Below are 25,815 nucleotides of genomic sequence, written 5' to 3'. Positions count from 1 at the left end.
TCGATTGTTTGGGACTGCTCTAGCCATCACGTCGCATAAACAACTCTACTTCCGGTGGGAAAACTAATTAAGGGTAAAGTCGCACTAATAACACCTACCACTCACGTTCATAAGCATACACTATGATCACTTCCACGCAGTAACGTTGTAATAAATATAATCCCCGGTAAAGTCAATTAGCGAACACTACTGGCATGTAATGCCAATGGCGACCATTTCACAAACTGTAGAAAATGCTCAAAATGTTGTCGGCACCAAAAGTGAAGGGCTGACAGTTGTGTTTATATACGAACCGTAAGCGCTAATGTTGGTTAGCATCAGCTAAAGCGAGGAAGTTTGACACTTGCCGAGACAGTGAACGCAGAGAGAGCTTAAAAACGCATTGTGGGTTGTTTTTTTTTTGTTTTTTTGCATTAAGACGTTGCACACAAAATTACAGATATAACGGTGACTTAGCTGCTCGTTGGATAAACCCATGGACCTTAGAAAAGATCAACACTACTCGGATGTAAGCACCCGTGTATAACACAATAGGCAAAATTACGCTTGCTAACCTTTCCACATCACAGGCTTCACATTAAATAAACATTTTTTCAAATACTCACCATGATCTGAGACCGTTTAAATATTTTGTTACTCTGAAAATATGGCAGTATGAAGCTAAACCTTTAGCTTGACGGCTAAAGCAATGCTAAGATTTACACGGAAACGATCAGCGGACATCGTTAAAGTACTATTGGTCTACATTCTTCTTCTATGGTAGCAGCCTGGGCAGAGTAACAGCCAACTTTAAACTGCGCCATCTGTTGGCACCAATTACAGTAGAAAACATGATTGCGACAACACGTTTTTTGGGGAAAATAACAGAGATTGAAACTTTACTGATAATTTGTCCAAGTTGAAAAATGCCCTCCTCCAAAAATATCACGTGACAACCTCATTGCCTTACAGAATTATGACGTCACACACGTAGAATCTTACCACCATTCTTTCCTTTGATCCTTTGATCCAAAAACCTATAAATAGGGGTGAAGAGCAACGACTTTTAGTCCGTTTCTCGCAGCCTTGATGTGTGCAGCATTGAACCGTTCGCCAGAAAAGCCTTTTGAAATATTTGGATCCTTTGCAATTGTAACTGTATCCAGACCCAACATGTCTCAAAAAATTCCAAAGGGACAAGAAGTTGACCCATACGCTCTTCCTTGGGATGAGCCACTAGACTCTTCCCTTTCCTCTCTTCCCTGGTGTGACCAAGTGGAACTAGAGGAAAAGCGTTTGGAAGAACTGGAGGATGAAGCGCTCAGAAACGCAGAGAAGATTAAGTTCTTGATGGAGGAAAATGAGCAAAAGAGCGCTCAACTAAAAAAGTTGTCATACCAGCTTCAAGAAAAGGAAGCTATTATTGAGGGGAAACAACAGGATCTCCATGACATGGACAAAAAGAACCAGGAGCTCCAAGGAAAACTTGATGAAGCCCTGCAACAAAATGAAAAACTTGTCCAAGAGAAGAAACAAGACGGCATGAAGAAGAGAGGGCTGCACAGCAATCTCCAAGAAATGGAGCTAATGTACAGTGTAGACAAAAAAAGGCTTGATCGCACACTGCAAGAAAATGAAAAGCTTCTCAAAGAGAAAAGGCAAAAGGAGTTAAAAGAGAAAGAAATGCATTCCAAGCTTCAGAGCATCAAGCAACACAACGAAAGCTTGCAAGGAAAGCTTGATCAAGCTCTGCGGCAAAATAGAAAACTCCTCCAGGAGAAGATGAAAGACAGCACGAAGAAGAGAGGGCTGCACTCCAATCTCCGAGACATGGAGCTAATGTACAATGTTGACAAAAAAAGGCTTGATCGCACAGAGCAAGCAAATGAGAAGCTTCTCCAAGAGAAAAGGGAACAAGAAATCAAACAAAAAGAAATGGATTCCAATCTGCAGAGCATCAAGCAACAAAATGAAAGCTTGCAACGAAAGCTTGATGAAGCTCTGCGACAAAATAAAGAAATCCTTCAAGAGAAAGAGCAGCTGGACAGAAAGCAGGGAGACATGGAGTGCCAACTCCAGCTCATGGAGGGAAACAACAGGATGCTGCAGGTAAAGTTCGAAGAGACACTGCACAAATATCAAGACCTGCTTCAAGAGAGAGAACAGCTGGTCAATAAGCAGAGAGAAGAAAAACTTCTTCTCCAGGAGTTTGAGAAACAGGAGGCAACATCTAAAGTGCTGAAAGAAAGGTTGGAAGAAAAACAAGCCGTAATAGAAGAAGTGGAGAAAAAATGCAACAAGCTGCAGAAGCAAAACACCGAAACAATCAAGGAGCTGAAAATCCTCATCCTCGAGAAAAAGGTGCTCGTGGAAGAGCAGCTGAAGAAAAAGAAAAAACGCTTCTGCTTCTTCTGGAGGAGGAACACTCCTTCTTTCAGTACTGCCAATGTCGCCTCTTCCTCTCCCACCTCTGTTCCAGCTTAATCCCCCCCCCTTAACTACTAACACCTCTCCCATCTCCCTCCCATTTTTTCACAGTCACCCCCCAACCAGTCCCGACAGTTGACTGCCCCCTCTAGAGCCTGGTTCTGTCATAGGTTTCTTCCTTTAAAGGGAGTTTTTCCTATCCACTGTCGCCTAGTGCTTGCTCAGAGGGGATTGTTGGGGTTTTCTCTCCTCTCTCCCTTTACTTTCCATCCCACCCACCCACCCCCACCTTTTCTTTTTTCTTAATAATTGAACAATAAAAACAATTGGTCACTAATTAAATGTGTCAAATCAATGTCTTTATTCAAGAATACAAGAAATGGGTAATAGCTGCATGTGTGTTTGTGTGTGTGCATAATATGCATACTTTACGTGTTGGATCCAAATCCCACAAGGAATTAAATAAAACAAGAAGACAAACAAAAACAAATATTTCTCTCCCTTCCCAGGTCAGGAATCAGGATGAGGAAGAAATGAGGTCAGATCAGTGCAGGTTTTTGCACTACTGACATAAAGTTTCTGCTGATTAAAAAAAGTATGTCGATATTTCTGAAATACATTTGCAAACAAATAACTTTGACAACTTGTGTTTTTTCATAAAAGAAAAAAGAAAAATCAGAGAGCAGAGCTGGTAAAACAGCTTAGCTCCGCAGGTTACAGGAGATCAGATGCCAAATACTTTTCATGACAGTCTTCGTTATTGCATAAATCTCCCCTTTTATCATTGATCAGTAAATCACTGCATATACATTCATCTAACCGTTATAATTTCATGAGTAAAGACTCTCAGATGACTGAATGGCGGTTTTAGTAAATGTTGAACTTTATTGTGATTTCTATTTTTAGAATCAATTGCACACATTTTGATTTCGTTTTGCAAGCTGCTGATTTCACACAGATCCACTGCCCAAACGTGCCTTTGAGTTTTTCATCATTTAACAAGAATAGGCTCAGGCAATCATTGTGGAATTAGGCTTTGGGAAGGTCTGGGGACAGGTATGATGGTGGTGGTTTTAAAGCACTGTGGCACAACAGCTTGACTCAGGGAGATGTTAAAGATGCCCGCTAGGACATCAGTCAGCTGGTCAGCACGGGCTCCGAGCACGCGTCCAGGTATATTGTCTGGTCCAGCAGCTTTGTGTGGGTTGACTTTAGTGAGAGTCCTTCTCACACTGGCCGTGGACAGGGACAGCACTTGGTTGTCTGGCAAGCGGGTGGCCCTCTATAGTCCGTCTTGCGTCCCATTTAAGCAAGTGCGTGTTCACACTGCCCCTGGATGTCCTGGCCTCTGAGGTTAAGGTGTACAGCTCCTGGTTGTCAACTGACCAATTTATCATGGCAAAGCCTGTGGTGGACAAAAGATAAGAGGCTGATTATAAAAATGATCCATGCACGCCTTATGACCTACAGCATGTACAGTTAACACAGCTAAATGGCTGTGAAATTGTAAAATTACTTTTGAAATAAAGCTATTCAAAGTCAATTAACTGTGACTATAATAATAGCAATGTTAGCCAGCAAACAAAACGTTAGCACTAATTAAAATAAGCTGCTAGGTGATGTTACTGTTTCAAGTTCTCTCATTGTTTGACATGTAGGGCAGATATTTTGGTGACACTGAGATCAGCCAGACACTAAACAGCAGTGTAATATCAACGCTAGATTAGATGTTTTCTAATCCGATAAAATGACATTATTCCTGTTTATAGAAGATGTTTGTCGTCTGTTTGTTTGACTGACAGGAACAGGAAATAGTGGTTGGAAATTACTGTTGGTGTTACATGAGGGTAAAGAAGGGCTTTAAGCACCTGGGTAAAAACTGGACCCATGATGAAACACTACAACAAGTACAACATATTCTTCAGTTTTAATATGTGACCATACTGTGCAGACTGCTGATGAGTTACACGGTTACATTTCATTAATCATTGTTAAACTAAAGTGGTAAGCAGTTACTTTATCCTTTCACTTAAAATTTCCAGGAAAAACACTACCTTGGCTACTTTTGTGCTTACATTTGATCTATGCTGGGTCACTACTTTTGCACTATAATGCTGCTGCTGACACCTTGGTTCACACTGACAACTAGAAAAAAGCTGATAGGAAAAGAAGGATGGAAAATGCCTGGAATTTAGTTACACTTGCAAATACTGCTGCCTCCAAACTGCAAGCATCAATAAAATGTTACAGTATTGTTTTCTATATCTGTGCATATATCCTTATTGGTAGTTTTCTCGAAATAGAAGCTCTTCATTTAAAAAAAAAAAAAAAAACTCTGATAACATTGCTGAAGCTAGCGCCCACCCCTACTGCGCATACTGCAAATATAAAACTGATATATACTTACATCATGGAGCAGTTGATGTCTGGTTTCCGACAAATACAGTAAAGAGGTGCGTTCTCCCCCTCCATACCAGTGTTCTCAGGCACTGGTACATGGTCAGTGTCAGACACTTCACTGTCCTACAACATACCACATAGGACCACATTAGAAATGACATGTATGTAGACATGCTAATTATACCTGGCTAAATGGATGCAGTAACAAAATGTTACTTAACTACTCTAGTTATTAGTTTCCAGATGTGTGCAGTTGCTCCAGTCTTACTGACAGTATACTGTTTCAAACACCAGTGCCAACATTTTATTTTTTAAATCTTAGTATGATTCTGCACCAAGACTTGTGGCCTGTTGCTCGGTAACTTATTGTCTGACTACATTAACTACAGTTCATAAACATCATTCATTTTCTCCTACTTATTTTATTCAGGTTGTATTTCAGCTGTCATAGGGCAAAAGTACACCCTGGACAGGTCGCCAGTCTGTTGGAGGGTTATTAGAGAGACTCAGACAACCACTCACACCAACAGCCAACTAACCTAACCCCGCGCATGTCTTTGGAGTTCAACACCAGTCTGGCCGAATCACAGATAAGCAGGGTGTCTGTGCTGCAGAGCACAGCTGTGTCAGAGACTCTCGACATCAATGTAGCGTTAAGGATGCGGAGCGATGGGTGCACTAACACAATGTAAATATTAAAGTTCTCGCCATTGTAAATATGCTGTTGCGCTCTTGTTCGTATTATTGCAACCATATCTCGAGTCTAGCTTACCCTAAAAGTTTGGAGAGAATTGGTCTGTTAAGAAACGCAATCGATTGTTTGGGACTGCTCTAGCCATCACGTCGCATAAACAACTCTACTTCCGGTGGGAAAACTAATTAAGGGTAAAGTCGCACTAATAACACCTACCACTCACGTTCATAAGCATACACTATGATCACTTCCACGCAGTAACGTTGTAATAAATATAATCCCCGGTAAAGTCAATTAGCGAACACTACTGGCATGTAATGCCAATGGCGACCATTTCACAAACTGTAGAAAATGCTCAAAATGTTGTCGGCACCAAAAGTGAAGGGCTGACAGTTGTGTTTATATACGAACCGTAAGCGCTAATGTTGGTTAGCATCAGCTAAAGCGAGGAAGTTTGACACTTGCCGAGACAGTGAACGCAGAGAGAGCTTAAAAACGCATTGTGGGTTGTTTTTTTTTGTTTTTTTGCATTAAGACGTTGCACACAAAATTACAGATATAACGGTGACTTAGCTGCTCGTTGGATAAACCCATGGACCTTAGAAAAGATCAACACTACTCGGATGTAAGCACCCGTGTATAACACAATAGGCAAAATTACGCTTGCTAACCTTTCCACATCACAGGCTTCACATTAAATAAACATTTTTTCAAATACTCACCATGATCTGAGACCGTTTAAATATTTTGTTACTCTGAAAATATGGCAGTATGAAGCTAAACCTTTAGCTTGACGGCTAAAGCAATGCTAAGATTTACACGGAAACGATCAGCGGACATCGTTAAAGTACTATTGGTCTACATTCTTCTTCTATGGTAGCAGCCTGGGCAGAGTAACAGCCAACTTTAAACTGCGCCATCTGTTGGCACCAATTACAGTAGAAAACATGATTGCGACAACACGTTTTTTGGGGAAAATAACAGAGATTGAAACTTTACTGATAATTTGTCCAAGTTGAAAAATGCCCTCCTCCAAAAATATCACGTGACAACCTCATTGCCTTACAGAATTATGACGTCACACACGTAGAATCTTACCACCATTCTTTCCTTTGATCCTTTGATCCAAAAACCTATAAATAGGGGTGAAGAGCAACGACTTTTAGTCCGTTTCTCGCAGCCTTGATGTGTGCAGCATTGAACCGTTCGCCAGAAAAGCCTTTTGAAATATTTGGATCCTTTGCAATTGTAACTGTATCCAGACCCAACATGTCTCAAAAAATTCCAAAGGGACAAGAAGTTGACCCATACGCTCTTCCTTGGGATGAGCCACTAGACTCTTCCCTTTCCTCTCTTCCCTGGTGTGACCAAGTGGAACTAGAGGAAAAGCGTTTGGAAGAACTGGAGGATGAAGCGCTCAGAAACGCAGAGAAGATTAAGTTCTTGATGGAGGAAAATGAGCAAAAGAGCGCTCAACTAAAAAAGTTGTCATACCAGCTTCAAGAAAAGGAAGCTATTATTGAGGGGAAACAACAGGATCTCCATGACATGGACAAAAAGAACCAGGAGCTCCAAGGAAAACTTGATGAAGCCCTGCAACAAAATGAAAAACTTGTCCAAGAGAAGAAACAAGACGGCATGAAGAAGAGAGGGCTGCACAGCAATCTCCAAGAAATGGAGCTAATGTACAGTGTAGACAAAAAAAGGCTTGATCGCACACTGCAAGAAAATGAAAAGCTTCTCAAAGAGAAAAGGCAAAAGGAGTTAAAAGAGAAAGAAATGCATTCCAAGCTTCAGAGCATCAAGCAACACAACGAAAGCTTGCAAGGAAAGCTTGATCAAGCTCTGCGGCAAAATAGAAAACTCCTCCAGGAGAAGATGAAAGACAGCACGAAGAAGAGAGGGCTGCACTCCAATCTCCGAGACATGGAGCTAATGTACAATGTTGACAAAAAAAGGCTTGATCGCACAGAGCAAGCAAATGAGAAGCTTCTCCAAGAGAAAAGGGAACAAGAAATCAAACAAAAAGAAATGGATTCCAATCTGCAGAGCATCAAGCAACAAAATGAAAGCTTGCAACGAAAGCTTGATGAAGCTCTGCGACAAAATAAAGAAATCCTTCAAGAGAAAGAGCAGCTGGACAGAAAGCAGGGAGACATGGAGTGCCAACTCCAGCTCATGGAGGGAAACAACAGGATGCTGCAGGTAAAGTTCGAAGAGACACTGCACAAATATCAAGACCTGCTTCAAGAGAGAGAACAGCTGGTCAATAAGCAGAGAGAAGAAAAACTTCTTCTCCAGGAGTTTGAGAAACAGGAGGCAACATCTAAAGTGCTGAAAGAAAGGTTGGAAGAAAAACAAGCCGTAATAGAAGAAGTGGAGAAAAAATGCAACAAGCTGCAGAAGCAAAACACCGAAACAATCGAGGAGCTGAAAATCCTCATCCTCGAGAAAAAGGTGCTCGTGGAAGAGCAGCTGAAGAAAAAGAAAAAACGCTTCTGCTTCTTCTGGAGGAGGAACACTCCTTCTTTCAGTACTGCCAATGTCGCCTCTTCCTCTCCCACCTCTGTTCCAGCTTAATCCCCCCCCCTTAACTACTAACACCTCTCCCATCTCCCTCCCATTTTTTCACAGTCACCCCCCAACCAGTCCCGACAGTTGACTGCCCCCTCTAGAGCCTGGTTCTGTCATAGGTTTCTTCCTTTAAAGGGAGTTTTTCCTATCCACTGTCGCCTAGTGCTTGCTCAGAGGGGATTGTTGGGGTTTTCTCTCCTCTCTCCCTTTACTTTCCATCCCACCCACCCACCCCCACCTTTTCTTTTTTCTTAATAATTGAACAATAAAAACAATTGGTCACTAATTAAATGTGTCAAATCAATGTCTTTATTCAAGAATACAAGAAATGGGTAATAGCTGCATGTGTGTTTGTGTGTGTGCATAATATGCATACTTTACGTGTTGGATCCAAATCCCACAAGGAATTAAATAAAACAAGAAGACAAACAAAAACAAATATTTCTCTCCCTTCCCAGGTCAGGAATCAGGATGAGGAAGAAATGAGGTCAGATCAGTGCAGGTTTTTGCACTACTGACATAAAGTTTCTGCTGATTAAAAAAAGTATGTCGATATTTCTGAAATACATTTGCAAACAAATAACTTTGACAACTTGTGTTTTTTCATAAAAGAAAAAAGAAAAATCAGAGAGCAGAGCTGGTAAAACAGCTTAGCTCCGCAGGTTACAGGAGATCAGATGCCAAATACTTTTCATGACAGTCTTCGTTATTGCATAAATCTCCCCTTTTATCATTGATCAATAAATCACTGCATATACATTCATCTAACCGTTATAATTTCATGAGTAAAGACTCTCAGATGACTGAATGGCGGTTTTAGTAAATGTTGAACTTTATTGTGATTTCTATTTTTAGAATCAATTGCACACATTTTGATTTCGTTTTGCAAGCTGCTGATTTCACACAGATCCACTGCCCAAACGTGCCTTTGAGTTTTTCATCATTTAACAAGAATAGGCTCAGGCAATCATTGTGGAATTAGGCTTTGGGAAGGTCTGGGGACAGGTATGATGGTGGTGGTTTTAAAGCACTGTGGCACAACAGCTTGACTCAGGGAGATGTTAAAGATGCCCGCTAGGACATCAGTCAGCTGGTCAGCACGGGCTCCGAGCACGCGTCCAGGTATATTGTCTGGTCCAGCAGCTTTGTGTGGGTTGACTTTAGTGAGAGTCCTTCTCACACTGGCCGTGGACAGGGACAGCACTTGGTTGTCTGGCAAGCGGGTGGCCCTCTATAGTCCGTCTTGCGTCCCATTTAAGCAAGTGCGTGTTCACACTGCCCCTGGATGTCCTGGCCTCTGAGGTTAAGGTGTACGGCTCCTGGTTGTCAACTGACCAATTTATCATGGCAAAGCCTGTGGTGGACAAAAGATAAGAGGCTGATTATAAAAATGATCCATGCACGCCTTATGACCTACAGCATGTACAGTTAACACAGCTAAATGGCTGTGAAATTGTAAAATTACTTTTGAAATAAAGCTATTCAAAGTCAATTAACTGTGACTATAATAATAGCAATGTTAGCCAGCAAACAAAACGTTAGCACTAATTAAAATAAGCTGCTAGGTGATGTTACTGTTTCAAGTTCTCTCATTGTTTGACATGTAGGGCAGATATTTTGGTGACACTGAGATCAGCCAGACACTAAACAGCAGTGTAATATCAACGCTAGATTAGATGTTTTCTAATCCGATAAAATGACATTATTCCTGTTTATAGAAGATGTTTGTCGTCTGTTTGTTTGACTGACAGGAACAGGAAATAGTGGTTGGAAATTACTGTTGGTGTTACATGAGGGTAAAGAAGGGCTTTAAGCACCTGGGTAAAAACTGGACCCATGATGAAACACTACAACAAGTACAACATATTCTTCAGTTTTAATATGTGACCATACTGTGCAGACTGCTGATGAGTTACACGGTTACATTTCATTAATCATTGTTAAACTAAAGTGGTAAGCAGTTACTTTATCCTTTCACTTAAAATTTCCAGGAAAAACACTACCTTGGCTACTTTTGTGCTTACATTTGATCTATGCTGGGTCACTACTTTTGCACTATAATGCTGCTGCTGACACCTTGGTTCACACTGACAACTAGAAAAAAGCTGATAGGAAAAGAAGGATGGAAAATGCCTGGAATTTAGTTACACTTGCAAATACTGCTGCCTCCAAACTGCAAGCATCAATAAAATGTTACAGTATTGTTTTCTATATCTGTGCATATATCCTTATTGGTAGTTTTCTCGAAATAGAAGCTCTTCATTTAAAAAAAAAACAAAAAACTCTGATAACATTGCTGAAGCTAGCGCCCACCCCTACTGCGCATACTGCAAATATAAAACTGATATATACTTACATCATGGAGCAGTTGATGTCTGGTTTCCGACAAATACAGTAAAGAGGTGCGTTCTCCCCCTCCATACCAGTGTTCTCAGGCACTGGTACATGGTCAGTGTCAGACACTTCACTGTCCTACAACATACCACATAGGACCACATTAGAAATGACATGTATGTAGACATGCTAATTATACCTGGCTAAATGGATGCAGTAACAAAATGTTACTTAACTACTCTAGTTATTAGTTTCCAGATGTGTGCAGTTGCTCCAGTCTTACTGACAGTATACTGTTTCAAACACCAGTGCCAACATTTTATTTTTTAAATCTTAGTATGATTCTGCACCAAGACTTGTGGCCTGTTGCTCGGTAACTTATTGTCTGACTACATTAACTACAGTTCATAAACATCATTCATTTTCTCCTACTTATTTTATTCAGGTTGTATTTCAGCTGTCATAGGGCAAAAGTACACCCTGGACAGGTCGCCAGTCTGTTGGAGGGTTATTAGAGAGACTCAGACAACCACTCACACCAACAGCCAACTAACCTAACCCCGCGCATGTCTTTGGAGTTCAACACCAGTCTGGCCGAATCACAGATAAGCAGGGTGTCTGTGCTGCAGAGCACAGCTGTGTCAGAGACTCTAGACATCAATGTAGCGTTAAGGATGCGGAGCGATGGGTGCACTAACACAATGTAAATATTAAAGTTCTCGCCATTGTAAATATGCTGTTGCGCTCTTGTTCGTATTATTGCAACCATATCTCGAGTCTAGCTTACCCTAAAAGTTTGGAGAGAATTGGTCTGTTAAGAAACGCAATCGATTGTTTGGGACTGCTCTAGCCATCACGTCGCATAAACAACTCTACTTCCGGTGGGAAAACTAATTAAGGGTAAAGTCGCACTAATAACACCTACCACTCACGTTCATAAGCATACACTATGATCACTTCCACGCAGTAACGTTGTAATAAATATAATCCCCGGTAAAGTCAATTAGCGAACACTACTGGCATGTAATGCCAATGGCGACCATTTCACAAACTGTAGAAAATGCTCAAAATGTTGTCGGCACCAAAAGTGAAGGGCTGACAGTTGTGTTTATATACGAACCGTAAGCGCTAATGTTGGTTAGCATCAGCTAAAGCGAGGAAGTTTGACACTTGCCGAGACAGTGAACGCAGAGAGAGCTTAAAAACGCATTGTGGGTTGTTTTTTTTTGTTTTTTTGCATTAAGACGTTGCACACAAAATTACAGATATAACGGTGACTTAGCTGCTCGTTGGATAAACCCATGGACCTTAGAAAAGATCAACACTACTCGGATGTAAGCACCCGTGTATAACACAATAGGCAAAATTACGCTTGCTAACCTTTCCACATCACAGGCTTCACATTAAATAAACATTTTTTCAAATACTCACCATGATCTGAGACCGTTTAAATATTTTGTTACTCTGAAAATATGGCAGTATGAAGCTAAACCTTTAGCTTGACGGCTAAAGCAATGCTAAGATTTACACGGAAACGATCAGCGGACATCGTTAAAGTACTATTGGTCTACATTCTTCTTCTATGGTAGCAGCCTGGGCAGAGTAACAGCCAACTTTAAACTGCGCCATCTGTTGGCACCAATTACAGTAGAAAACATGATTGCGACAACACGTTTTTTGGGGAAAATAACAGAGATTGAAACTTTACTGATAATTTGTCCAAGTTGAAAAATGCCCTCCTCCAAAAATATCACGTGACAACCTCATTGCCTTACAGAATTATGACGTCACACACGTAGAATCTTACCACCATTCTTTCCTTTGATCCTTTGATCCAAAAACCTATAAATAGGGGTGAAGAGCAACGACTTTTAGTCCGTTTCTCGCAGCCTTGATGTGTGCAGCATTGAACCGTTCGCCAGAAAAGCCTTTTGAAATATTTGGATCCTTTGCAATTGTAACTGTATCCAGACCCAACATGTCTCAAAAAATTCCAAAGGGACAAGAAGTTGACCCATACGCTCTTCCTTGGGATGAGCCACTAGACTCTTCCCTTTCCTCTCTTCCCTGGTGTGACCAAGTGGAACTAGAGGAAAAGCGTTTGGAAGAACTGGAGGATGAAGCGCTCAGAAACGCAGAGAAGATTAAGTTCTTGATGGAGGAAAATGAGCAAAAGAGCGCTCAACTAAAAAAGTTGTCATACCAGCTTCAAGAAAAGGAAGCTATTATTGAGGGGAAACAACAGGATCTCCATGACATGGACAAAAAGAACCAGGAGCTCCAAGGAAAACTTGATGAAGCCCTGCAACAAAATGAAAAACTTGTCCAAGAGAAGAAACAAGACGGCATGAAGAAGAGAGGGCTGCACAGCAATCTCCAAGAAATGGAGCTAATGTACAGTGTAGACAAAAAAAGGCTTGATCGCACACTGCAAGAAAATGAAAAGCTTCTCAAAGAGAAAAGGCAAAAGGAGTTAAAAGAGAAAGAAATGCATTCCAAGCTTCAGAGCATCAAGCAACACAACGAAAGCTTGCAAGGAAAGCTTGATCAAGCTCTGCGGCAAAATAGAAAACTCCTCCAGGAGAAGATGAAAGACAGCACGAAGAAGAGAGGGCTGCACTCCAATCTCCGAGACATGGAGCTAATGTACAATGTTGACAAAAAAAGGCTTGATCGCACAGAGCAAGCAAATGAGAAGCTTCTCCAAGAGAAAAGGGAACAAGAAATCAAACAAAAAGAAATGGATTCCAATCTGCAGAGCATCAAGCAACAAAATGAAAGCTTGCAACGAAAGCTTGATGAAGCTCTGCGACAAAATAAAGAAATCCTTCAAGAGAAAGAGCAGCTGGACAGAAAGCAGGGAGACATGGAGTGCCAACTCCAGCTCATGGAGGGAAACAACAGGATGCTGCAGGTAAAGTTCGAAGAGACACTGCACAAATATCAAGACCTGCTTCAAGAGAGAGAACAGCTGGTCAATAAGCAGAGAGAAGAAAAACTTCTTCTCCAGGAGTTTGAGAAACAGGAGGCAACATCTAAAGTGCTGAAAGAAAGGTTGGAAGAAAAACAAGCCGTAATAGAAGAAGTGGAGAAAAAATGCAACAAGCTGCAGAAGCAAAACACCGAAACAATCGAGGAGCTGAAAATCCTCATCCTCGAGAAAAAGGTGCTCGTGGAAGAGCAGCTGAAGAAAAAGAAAAAACGCTTCTGCTTCTTCTGGAGGAGGAACACTCCTTCTTTCAGTACTGCCAATGTCGCCTCTTCCTCTCCCACCTCTGTTCCAGCTTAATCCCCCCCCCTTAACTACTAACACCTCTCCCATCTCCCTCCCATTTTTTCACAGTCACCCCCCAACCAGTCCCGACAGTTGACTGCCCCCTCTAGAGCCTGGTTCTGTCATAGGTTTCTTCCTTTAAAGGGAGTTTTTCCTATCCACTGTCGCCTAGTGCTTGCTCAGAGGGGATTGTTGGGGTTTTCTCTCCTCTCTCCCTTTACTTTCCATCCCACCCACCCACCCCCACCTTTTCTTTTTTCTTAATAATTGAACAATAAAAACAATTGGTCACTAATTAAATGTGTCAAATCAATGTCTTTATTCAAGAATACAAGAAATGGGTAATAGCTGCATGTGTGTTTGTGTGTGTGCATAATATGCATACTTTACGTGTTGGATCCAAATCCCACAAGGAATTAAATAAAACAAGAAGACAAACAAAAACAAATATTTCTCTCCCTTCCCAGGTCAGGAATCAGGATGAGGAAGAAATGAGGTCAGATCAGTGCAGGTTTTTGCACTACTGACATAAAGTTTCTGCTGATTAAAAAAAGTATGTCGATATTTCTGAAATACATTTGCAAACAAATAACTTTGACAACTTGTGTTTTTTCATAAAAGAAAAAAGAAAAATCAGAGAGCAGAGCTGGTAAAACAGCTTAGCTCCGCAGGTTACAGGAGATCAGATGCCAAATACTTTTCATGACAGTCTTCGTTATTGCATAAATCTCCCCTTTTATCATTGATCAGTAAATCACTGCATATACATTCATCTAACCGTTATAATTTCATGAGTAAAGACTCTCAGATGACTGAATGGCGGTTTTAGTAAATGTTGAACTTTATTGTGATTTCTATTTTTAGAATCAATTGCACACATTTTGATTTCGTTTTGCAAGCTGCTGATTTCACACAGATCCACTGCCCAAACGTGCCTTTGAGTTTTTCATCATTTAACAAGAATAGGCTCAGGCAATCATTGTGGAATTAGGCTTTGGGAAGGTCTGGGGACAGGTATGATGGTGGTGGTTTTAAAGCACTGTGGCACAACAGCTTGACTCAGGGAGATGTTAAAGATGCCCGCTAGGACATCAGTCAGCTGGTCAGCACGGGCTCCGAGCACGCGTCCAGGTATATTGTCTGGTCCAGCAGCTTTGTGTGGGTTGACTTTAGTGAGTCCTTCTCACACTGGCCGTGGACAGGGACAGCACTTGGTTGTCTGGCAAGCGGGTGGCCCTCTATAGTCCGTCTTGCGTCCCATTTAAGCAAGTGCGTGTTCACACTGCCCCTGGATGTCCTGGCCTCTGAGGTTAAGGTGTACGGCTCCTGGTTGTCAACTGACCAATTTATCATGGCAAAGCCTGTGGTGGACAAAAGATAAGAGGCTGATTATAAAAATGATCCATGCACGCCTTATGACCTACAGCATGTACAGTTAACACAGCTAAATGGCTGTGAAATTGTAAAATTACTTTTGAAATAAAGCTATTCAAAGTCAATTAACTGTGACTATAATAATAGCAATGTTAGCCAGCAAACAAAACGTTAGCACTAATTAAAATAAGCTGCTAGGTGATGTTACTGTTTCAAGTTCTCTCATTGTTTGACATGTAGGGCAGATATTTTGGTGACACTGAGATCAGCCAGACACTAAACAGCAGTGTAATATCAACGCTAGATTAGATGTTTTCTAATCCGATAAAATGACATTATTCCTGTTTATAGAAGATGTTTGTCGTCTGTTTGTTTGACTGACAGGAACAGGAAATAGTGGTTGGAAATTACTGTTGGTGTTACATGAGGGTAAAGAAGGGCTTTAAGCACCTGGGTAAAAACTGGACCCATGATGAAACACTACAACAAGTACAACATATTCTTCAGTTTTAATATGTGACCATACTGTGCAGACTGCTGATGAGTTACACGGTTACATTTCATTAATCATTGTTAAACTAAAGTGGTAAGCAGTTACTTTATCCTTTCACTTAAAATTTCCAGGAAAAACACTACCTTGGCTACTTTTGTGCTTACATTTGATCTATGCTGGGTCACTACTTTTGCACTATAATGCTGCTGCTGACACCTTGGTTCACACTGACAATTAGAAAAAAGCTGATAGTGTCATGGTCCTGGGTCATGCAACCCAGTGTTTTGTGTTTAGTCCATTTTGATGTTTATTGTTTGTTTAGGTTCATTAAGTTATTCCAGCTCATTTGTAATTATATTACCCTTGTATTAAGCCTCCCTTGCCCTTCATGTGTTTATGTCTGTGTGTCTTGTGTTGTCAAGTTCATGCTGTCGCTTCTGTCATCTTCCACTGTACTCAGTCTCCCTGGTTCGTGCGTTTACCTGTCATGAGTCATGTCTGCATGGTTATGTTTAGTTCATGTCATGTCTAATCTCCATGTTTCCTGTTTTACTTTGAAAGTCTGTATTCAATGTCAGTGTATTTAGTTTCACCTCTCCTGTCCTGTCGTTAGGTTCATGTGTGTCAGCTGTGCTCCCATGTGTGGCCACTTCCCCTGATCATCCCTCATGTGTATTTAGTCTCTGTGTTTCATACAGTCCGTGTCGCGTCGTCTGTGTTTTCACATCCATGTTTTCCCGGTCAGTCTTTGCAGCGAACATCATAGTCTCTGAGTTTCCTTAGTTTGTCACAGTATTAGTTTTCCCAGTTTAGTTATAGCCTAGCCACGCTATCCTTGCTTTGTTTGTACACCTTGTCTCCAGCCATAATAAAGGCTCGCTTTCTGTTAAGTTCACTCCCGTCTACTCACTTGTGTACCCACCTGGGTCCATTACACACACCACCGCATGGCCTGTCTCTGCAGACCGTGACAGATAGGAAAAGAAGGATGAAAAATGCCTGGAATTTAGTTACACTTGCAAATACTGCTTCCTCCAAACTGCAAGCATCAATAAAATGTTACAGTATTGTTTTCTAGATCTGTGCATATATCCTTATTGGTAGTTTTCTCGAAATAGAAGATCTTCATTTAAAAAAAACAAACAAACTCTGATAACATTGCGGAAGCTAGCGCCCACCCCTACTGCGCGTACTGCAAATATAAAACTGATATATACTTACATCATGAAGCAGTTGATGTCTGGTTTCCGACAAATACAGTAAAGAGGTGCGTTCTCCCCCTCCATACCAGTGTTCTCAGGCACTGGTACTACAACATACCACATAGGACCAAGACTTGTGGCCTGTTGCTCGGTAACTTATTGTCTGACTACATTAACTACAGTTCATAAACATCATTCATTTTCTCCTACTTATTTTATTCAGGTTGTATTTCAGCTGTCATAGGGCAAAAGTACACCCTGGACAGGTCGCCAGTCTGTTGGAGGGTTATTAGAGAGACTCAGACAACCACTCACACCAACAGCCAACTAACCTAACCCCGCGCATGTCTTTGGAGTTCAACACCAGTCTGGCCGAATCACAGATAAGCAGGGTGTCTGTGCTGCAGAGCACAGCTGTGTCAGAGACTCTCGACATCAATGTAGCGTTAAGGTTGGGGGTCAGGACGCGGAGCGATGGGTGCACTAACGTAATGAAATTATGAGAGTGATCGTCATTGTCTCTATGCTGTTGCGCTCTTATTCGTATTACTGAAACCATATATCTATTCTAGCTCACCCTAAAACTGTGGAGAAAATTGATCTGTTAATAAACGTGGTCAATTATTTGGGAATGTTCTGGCAAGAACGTCGCATTCTTCTGGTGGGGAAACTAATCATAATAATAATAATAATAATAATAATAATAAATATAATCCCCGGTAAAGTCAGTTAGCGAACACTACTGGCATGTAATGCCAATGACGACCATTTCACAAACTGTAGAAAATGCTCAAAATGTTGTCGGCACCAAAAGTGAAGGGCTGACAGTTGTGTTTATATGAAAAACTGCAGAAACAGGAGGCAACATCTAAAGTGCTGAAAGAAAGGTTGGAAGAAAAACAAGCCGAAATAGAAGAAGTGGAGAAAAAATGCAACAAGCTGCAGAAGCAAAACACCGAAACAATCGAGGAGCTGAAAATCCTCATCCTCGAGAAAAAGGTGCTCGTGGAAGAGCAGCTGAAGAAAAAGAAAAAACGCTTCCGCTTCTTCTGGAGGAAGAACACTCCTTCTTTCACTACTGCCGATGTCACCTCGTCTTCCCCCACCTCTGTTCCAGCTTAAGCAGTCATAGTTTTTCTATTTGGTTGGACGCTGAAGTCAGTTGTGTTGGGTTTGTGGAAGTCCTTGGTATAACAAATGAACTGTAATGGATACCAGTGAAAAGCTTGAGAAAAAAGGGGGTTGATGCTGGTAGTAGCATGTTCTCTATTTGGCCAAATGCCATCTCCAACATACACAAAGCCTAATTACACAATGGTTGCCTGAACCTATTCTTGTTAAATGATGAAAAACTCAAAGGCACGTTTCAGCAGTGGATGAAAATATGGGCTATTGATTCTAAAAGCAGAAATCGCAACAAGGTTCAACATTTACTAAAACCGCAATTCAATCATCTGAGAATCTTTACTCATTAAATGATAACAGTTAGATGAAGTTATATGCAGTGATTTACTGATCAATGATCAAAGGGGAGATTTATGCCACAAAGAAGATTGTCATGAAAAGTGGGTGGCATTGGATCTCCTGTAGCCTGTTTAGCTAAGCTGTCTTTCCAGCTCCACTCTTTGATTTAAAAAACTTTATGTTGTCAAAGTTATTTGATTGCAAATGTATTTTGGAAATCTCGCCATACATTTTTCAATGTCAGTAGTGCAAAAACCTGCACTGATCTGACCTAATTTCTTCCTCATCCTGATTCCTGACCTTGGAAGGGAGAGAAAAATATTTTTGTTTTGTTTTTGTTTGTCTTCTTGTTTTATTTAATTCCTTGTAGGATATGGATCCAACAAGTAAAGTATGCATATTATGCACACACACAAACACACATGCAGCTATTACCCATTACTTGTATTCTTGAACAAAGCCATTGATCTGACACATTTAAAATGCAGTCAATTGTTTTTATTGTTATATTATTAAGAAAAAAGAAGGGGGGGGGGGTGAAAACAGAGAGAGAGGGGAGGGAGATGGGAGAGGTGTTAGGAGTTAAAGGCAGAGGGGGAGGATTAAGAAAACAGCGCAAAACATTTCAGCCTGTTTCAATTTCAGCATCTGCAGTATTAATGAGCATGAGTTAAAACAGATCAGCTTTCTGAACTAAAAGGTTTTAATAAATTTGCACAAAGGGTAAGGAAACGTGTGTTTGGTTGATAATTTCTTTTTGTCAGTTAACCTTATACAGTTTTCCCCCCTTAAATGGTGTCACTTTTGTAAGGAAAATTCATTTTTGGTCACACCCATGAGAAACTTGCCAAATGCTCTCTGGAAATCAGTGTTTTCTGCTACTGACTCTTATTTTGAGCCTCTTGTTTTCCACATGCTGACAGTCAGGTGCCTAAATGGAGCTCGATTGTCAGCAATTGTTAGCTTAGACTGTTCCACAACAGTCAGTTGCTGTTTACTCCAAACATACCACATTCCTCTGTAGGGCTGCTCGATTATGGCAAAAATGATAATCACGATTATTTTCACTGAAATTGAGATCTCAATTATTTGACGATATTTATTTATCCCTTTAAGACCTACCATAGAACCAAGTCCGCCAGAGCTTATATTATTTTTTTACATGCTGTAGTGCCATTTTTGGGAGCATTTCAAGTTGCTATACAACTGTTATAGCCCATATTTTAATAATATGTATTAGAGATGGCACGATACCACTTTTTTATGTCCGATACCGATACCGATATCATAAATTTGGATATCTGCCGATACCGATATGAATCCGATATAGTGTTTTTTAATCAACAAAACTGTTTTTTAAATATCTTGCTGCATTTTGTATAAGTTCATACTCAAGTTTAAAACAACAACTACACTAAAGCTATTCTGTTATACCTATATGCAAAAAAAATATTTCATAGTTCAGCAATACTGATCAATCTAATAAACTTAAACCTACACCATCCTCCTTATTCTGGTATTTTAAAGAGTACTTAGCGTAAATATTAAGCAACCTAACTAATAGGGTTCCAACTCCCAGCAACAACAAAAATAAATAAATAAAAAATAGGGAACCACCCCTCACGCGCCACCTCATGATGCTTAATCGACGTAATCAACCTTAATTTGATGCAGTGTGAAAAAAAATGCACAGAAATCAATTATTTTTCAAGAAATATTAAATAGATTCAACATCTTTCTTCAACAAAATTGCAGACTGCACAGATGGTACCTTCCCAAAGGAAAAAGTACTATAGCTTACTAGGGTATATATATTAGACTTAATAGTCACTATATACAGTAATTGACTTCTATTCATTTTACATCAAATTAAAACTTTGGGTGTCAGATAATTATTTATTAAAAGCTAGACATTTTAAATGAGAATAAGAAAGAAAAGTATGTCTTTGTGCCCCCTTTTCCCTGTTAATGCCCTATTGGCCCCCCTGGCTAAACTTTGCTAGATGCGCCCCTGCACAGTTACCAGCGTCAGCTACTAGAAAAAGATCCTCGAGTAGAAAGTAATATTAAATACATTCTAACAATAGCTGATCAAGCTTAAACGTGCTGCTGTTGTTCAGCCGCTGGTTTCCTCTTTCTGGTGCAAAGTGGGCCAAAAGCAAACTAGAGACACGGACTCGCGACAGAAAAGCCGATCAGCTGATCATTAAGCAGTTTCATGATTGAAGTAGCAGCAGGAGAGGCAGTCGCTTGTTAAGCTTAACGCGGGAATGCTTTACAAACATTCAGAGATGGACTTACACACTTGCTTTACTTCTCTCGGGATAACTTTGTCGGAGATGAAATGCCGGGTTGCTAGCGAAGCTCCAAATGCTATCCAGACCACCGACAGGTCCCGCATGCCACAGCCGCTCTATCACGTGATGCATACTGCTCTGACGTGCTAACGTTCTGAGGTGAGTTACGGCGTGTTGCAAGTTTTGTGAGGTGCTTTCGTGATATTTAATGGATCGGATTACATTTTTTATTTTTCTCCGATATCTGATCCAGTAATTTAGGTCAGTATCGGACCGATACCGATACGTAATATTGGATCGGTCCATCTCTAATATGTATGCATTAATTGCAAAAAAGTGCAATAAACTACAAAAAAATTGAAAATCGTTTGTTTTGGTTTTACATATATTTCTACTTGGAGAAATTTAAGAGGTTTATCCCTCAAAACTTTAAATACAAAAAAGTTGCAAAAATTAGTTTACAACAACAGGAAATTTATTTTGAGTGTCTTCATAGTTTTATTTTGGAGATACAGCAATTTTTATATACTGCAGGAAAAACAAAAAACAATCCTATGATGCAAATTTGCAAATAAAACTGCATGTTCATCAAAATAAACTATTTCCAGCAGTGCAATTCGAGTTCCAAGCATCCCAGAAACTATTCAGAAAAGTCAAACATGACTTATAAAAACACCAGTATAGGCTTTTAAGACCTACAAGTAAAAAACTACATTTTCCGCAAAAATGATGTGACTTCCGGTTTCGGATAGGAAATGGCGGACATGAGATAGTTCGTGTTGACGTCTTTTTCAATGTGGGAAGTGTTACGAACAGCTGATCGGATCGGCAAAGCGTGTTTCTGGAATATTATGTTTTTGTTGCTGCAAGCGCTTTTTATGCAATTTTTGCAAAGCTTTATGTGGAAGGAAACCGTGACCGAGGACAAGCTGATGGCATAAGATGTAAGTACAACTCCTCTGGTTTCATATGCAAAACAAATTATTGCGCTAGCTTACACGGTTCAGGTTCTACAGGGATTTAAAGGGTTAACAATAACAATGTATTGAATAATGACTTTAAAAAAATACTATAAAATAGTGTGCAAATGTTTGCAATATAAGAAATAAATGAAAAATGTAAACATCTATGTTTAGTGAACTTTGCAGTGTTGCTCTGTGGTGCAGCTACGACACTGTAGCAAAGTTTACACACTACGTCTACTTGATCCACGTCTGACTCCACGAACCCATAATGTTTCCACACCATTGAAGTTTGTTTTTTTTTACCTCTCTTTTCAACCAACGGCAGTCACTGTCCTCTCCAAATAACTTCTGCTTAGCTTTCCGAGCTTCCCTTGGGTCCTCTCAATTGTTGTGATGTGTTCGAAATGCAGAGAGGTGCGCTCGATTTGCCACACGGAGCAGCGCGAGAGTAAAGCACGAGGGAGGTGCTAATAATCGGCTCAGTCATTTTTAATGATCGTTGAAAGCCCAGATCGTAATCGTGATTAAAATTCGATTAATTGAGCAGCCCTATTTCTCTGATCTGGATAGTGCCCATCCCATAAGGTATCTATAAGCTGGTAGTCTACAAAACCAAGTTACAGCATTGGAGTGCACAGTACCATCTCCAAATTTCCATATAATGGGAGATCTCAGAGACACACCATTAATTGGGAGTTCCAAAAAGATGACTGTTTCCTCACCCTGTCAGCACTTAGGAAGGATAGGCAGTCCTCCACAGATTTGCAGTCAGAGTTTGCAGGACTTGTCCCTTGTCCTAGGCCTGCCCTTTACCATTGTGCTGGGGTCAGCAAAGTGTGCACTGGAACCTGAAAATGTTGAGGAATGTTATGTTCAGTGATGAGTCCAGATTCTGTCTGTGACAGTCAAATTGTGGACAAGATGTGGAGAACACTAAGCTGATTGCTGCACTTACAGGGTAACAACTTTTGGTGAAGGGAATGTGGTGGTGTGGGATGGCATCTTGCTCACTGGAAATACAAGGTCGACATTAAAGGAAATCTCAATTCAGAGAAAATTGAGATGAGATCTGCAATCAGTGGCAATCCTGTATCTCCACAGTCTGAGACTGAACTCTATCCTCCAAGATGACACCCCAGAGACTGGAGTTTATCGGGGAATACCTCCAGAATTTGGGAGTGAAGATGGAATGACCTGCCCTCAGTCCTGGACTCAAACCCACTGAACACTTGTGGGATCAGCTTAGGCATGCCAGAGTAACCAACACAACCACACTGGGGCTACTGTTGTGCCTGTGTATGGTGCTTCCACATGCAACTGAGGCTGTCTGATAAATGAATAAATTATTAAATGTATTGTCTTGTATGTCTTGATTCTTTAGACTTCAACCATCCAATCCAATGAACACAACAAACAAGAGTCAAGCAGAGAATAAGCTGTTTGGCAGAGAAGATTTAGTAAGTTTTTTTATTGGCACACTCCACAACTCTGCTGCTCAACCTACACGTGCATTTTCCTTACAGATGTGACACCATTTAAGGGGAAATACACAAGCTTTCAACAGTATAAGGTTTATTGCCGAGAAACATTGTTACAACAAAGAAATAATCAATTTCCTTACTTTTTGGTCTAATTTCATATCAGCTGGAAATGGATCCTTTAATGACTCAAAGCAGTCATTTGATTTGCTGTTTAATAATTTTATAAGGTTGTCAATATTGATAATAAGGAAGTAAGAGAACAGAGGACAGTGTTTGCTGAGGACTGGATATAGAGATCAAGAGTGAAAGGTTATTTTCAATCAAATGACTAAAGCTGAAGAGTCAGGAAATAGGCAGAACAGAAAGTAGGAAGATTGGGGTTGCTCTAGATACACGATCCCAGGAGCCTCAATGACCCAATACTTAACTTGAAGTAACAAAAGAAAGAGAGAAGTGAGAGCAGCAATGAAAGCGATGACAGTTGTTCATTCCCCTTAAACATCTGATAGTAAAAGTCACCTTGTTCCCACCTCTCGGACCCAAACTCACATCCTGCAGCTTCTGTCGCACAGAAACTCATTCAGCAGACCTTTCCTCAAGTAACTGCCGGTGCATTTTAATCAATATGTTTCAATTTCTGGAGTCTCTCCAAAATTTTAAGAAAAAAAGCTCTAAAAATAGTAAAAGAACACAAAAATCAGATCAATGCAGTGCTGCTATTAGAGCTGTATGTAGAATGTCAATAGGAAGAGTTGTTTGTCTTGGAAGAGTACACTGACATCATTGGAAGCATTGTAGGCAGATTAGCAACTTTCTATGCCGGCATCTGAAATTCCTGTCTTGGTGCAATACTGAAGGCACAGTGGAAAAAAACACTGAGGGTTTTTTTCGAAGGGCAGGTGCTCTGTCTACATTTTTTTCTTGTCTATTAGTCACGTTAGAGCATAGAATCTGTTACACAACAGAGGATGGGCATAAATGACAGGGGCAGCCGAGTACACTAATGGATGCAACACACCAAAACCTCACTGATCTTCAAGCAATCTTTCGCAACTGGCACATTTTAACCACAGACAAGACAAAACACTTGTAGATGTGCTTCTGTTTTTTTGTTTTTTTTTCACACAGTGATGATAAAAAAAACTTCATTGCAACAGTGGCACTGCTAGATAACCCAAACCCTAACGTGATGTTTTTGACGACTTCATGTTGCCATGTCTGGCCCCGTTTACATCAAGGTCAATTAAATTAAGCAACAGTTGACAGCTCTTTGTGTTAACAAGCACACACTTTTCAGTCTTGAAATCTGAAAAAAGGCAAAAGAGCATGCAGAGAACAGAGAGAGAAAAAATAAGGAGAGAAAAGGGGATGGAAATGAGGACAGTTAGAAAAAGGCAGATTTAGTCTGTGGCATGTCTCTTGATGAAAGGACCATTTCTCTCCTTTTTTAGGGATTGTTTTTTCGTCCCTCCCTTCACTCCCACCGCCCCTCTTGTCTGTTCCTCTCATTACTCACTGGAGTGTTTGCACTGGCTCAGCTGGGATTGCAGAAATGGCCACCACAACAGGAACCGTCTGGGTTCCCAGCCTGCTTATATGGCTAATTCACACATAAAATCTGAAGCCTTCGTAGGCAAACATTTGCTGTGTCATAACATGCTTCTACTGTTTCTTTTTTTGTTTTTCTGTGAACTTGCATAACCCACACAGACTGTAGCCGAAGTGGAATTCCCACAGTCAATAATGCTGTTTCTGATTTCAACTTTAAATCACTTGTTGATTTTTTTTTCACCTTTTCCAGTGTACTGGGCAGACCTTCACAAACATCACTTGACTTGTAATATATCAGAAAACCGTGCAGCACCCTGACCTACATTGCCTCTCTCTGAGGGTGGTGATGGTGACATTGTTTTTTAATTATTGCTTGTTCATGTCAAGAAGAAAATCTTGCTTCCCCATTTTGATGTAGTTCCTGTTAAACCTGAATTCTGGCTGTTACAAAACAGAGGGAGGTGTGACTTAAGTACATATTCACTATTATGACTAAGAGGCAGGTTAACGTAATTGGAACGGCAGGTAGGAATGACTGATCAAAAGTCCATAATAGTTTTGTTGGGAGATTTTTTTTCTTTCTTTCTTTTTATTACAGCACTGGTGCAGCATGAGGTCATTGGTGAATATAAACAGTTTTCCAGGAAGTAAGAGTAGTGGAAAGAAGTCGTCTTTTCCTGTCACAATCTGAAGAAGTTCTTTTTCTTTTATAAGAGATTTGAGTGTCTGTTTTGACTGATGACCAGCGTGATAAAACTTTCTTTGATATTAAAATCCTATCACACAGTTGAATTTAAATCACTCTAAGCTACATAACATATCCTATAAGTTTATAATAGAGTGATTTAAAACCAACCATATTATAATGTGGTGTCCTGCCCACCCCCTCGCCCCTTAAAAAAATCATAATATCCCTCATCTCTTTTTTAACTGACATGTTTTTCATAAGGATTGAGTGCTGAATAGCTGTTTGGTCTTCTCAGTAATCTGTCATTCAACAGTAGGTATACCAGCATGACACTGCTATACCTATTGTCGTGGCTATAAATAGCCCTTTTGGAGACTTACTGAATTTACCAACCCATTCTCTCTTATAGCAATGCAGTTTTGGTAGGTGGGGCTAATGACTCAACACCACGTGGATCAACAGGCTTTGTGTAGGCCGAGAGAGAAATGGGATCGTGGAGGTGCTGTGGGAAGACCTGATGTGGAAACGCATGGCTGTTTGACTTGACCTGAGTACTGAGAGCCCACAGTGCCCTAATATCCGGTTCCCTTGATCTACCAAATTCATATTTTTCACATA

At 40.5% G+C, this 25,815-nt stretch overlaps 1 protein-coding gene and 1 long non-coding RNA gene across 2 annotated transcripts; one reads left to right on the top strand and one right to left on the bottom strand.

The window, feature by feature from the left end:
* Positions 1-605: 605 nt before the first annotated feature.
* On the top strand, positions 606-17,873 carry LOC146669348 (uncharacterized). The gene is made up of 5 exons (XM_085407798.1): positions 606-2,340; positions 5,370-5,479; positions 6,763-8,033; positions 12,313-13,685; positions 17,580-17,873. Exons 1-5 carry the CDS (start codon positions 1,069-1,071, stop codon positions 17,871-17,873), a joined length of 4,320 nt encoding a protein of 1,439 aa, XP_085263924.1. The 5' UTR covers positions 606-1,068.
* Positions 8,361-11,049, bottom strand: LOC146669349 (uncharacterized). The gene is made up of 2 exons (XR_014911706.1): positions 10,431-11,049; positions 8,361-9,428 (listed from the first exon to the last, which is right to left on the bottom strand). It is a non-coding gene; the product is annotated as an uncharacterized LOC146669349 (long non-coding RNA).
* Positions 17,874-25,815: the final 7,942 nt, after the last annotated feature.

The sequence above is a fragment of the Rhamphochromis longiceps genome, linkage group LG5 (genome assembly GCF_057381845.1).
Source record: "Rhamphochromis longiceps isolate RC_006_pf linkage group LG5, R_longiceps_female_GT1.1, whole genome shotgun sequence".
Classification (NCBI taxonomy): domain Eukaryota; kingdom Metazoa; phylum Chordata; class Actinopteri; order Cichliformes; family Cichlidae; genus Rhamphochromis; species Rhamphochromis longiceps.
This window is presented reverse-complemented; position numbering and strand designations above follow the sequence as displayed.

Coding starts and splice junctions, on each gene's coding strand:
- LOC146669348 (XM_085407798.1), top strand. CDS start 1,069: ATGTGTGCAGCATTGAACCGTTCGCCAGAAAAGCCTTTTGAAATATTT. Junction 2,341..5,369: donor TCCTCATCCTCGAGAAAAAG/GTGCTCGTGGAA, acceptor ATGTCTTTGGAG/TTCAACACCAGTCTGGCCGA. Junction 13,686..17,579: donor CCTCTTCCTCTCCCACCTCT/GTTCCAGCTTAA, acceptor AAGGGCTGACAG/TTGTGTTTATATGAAAAACT.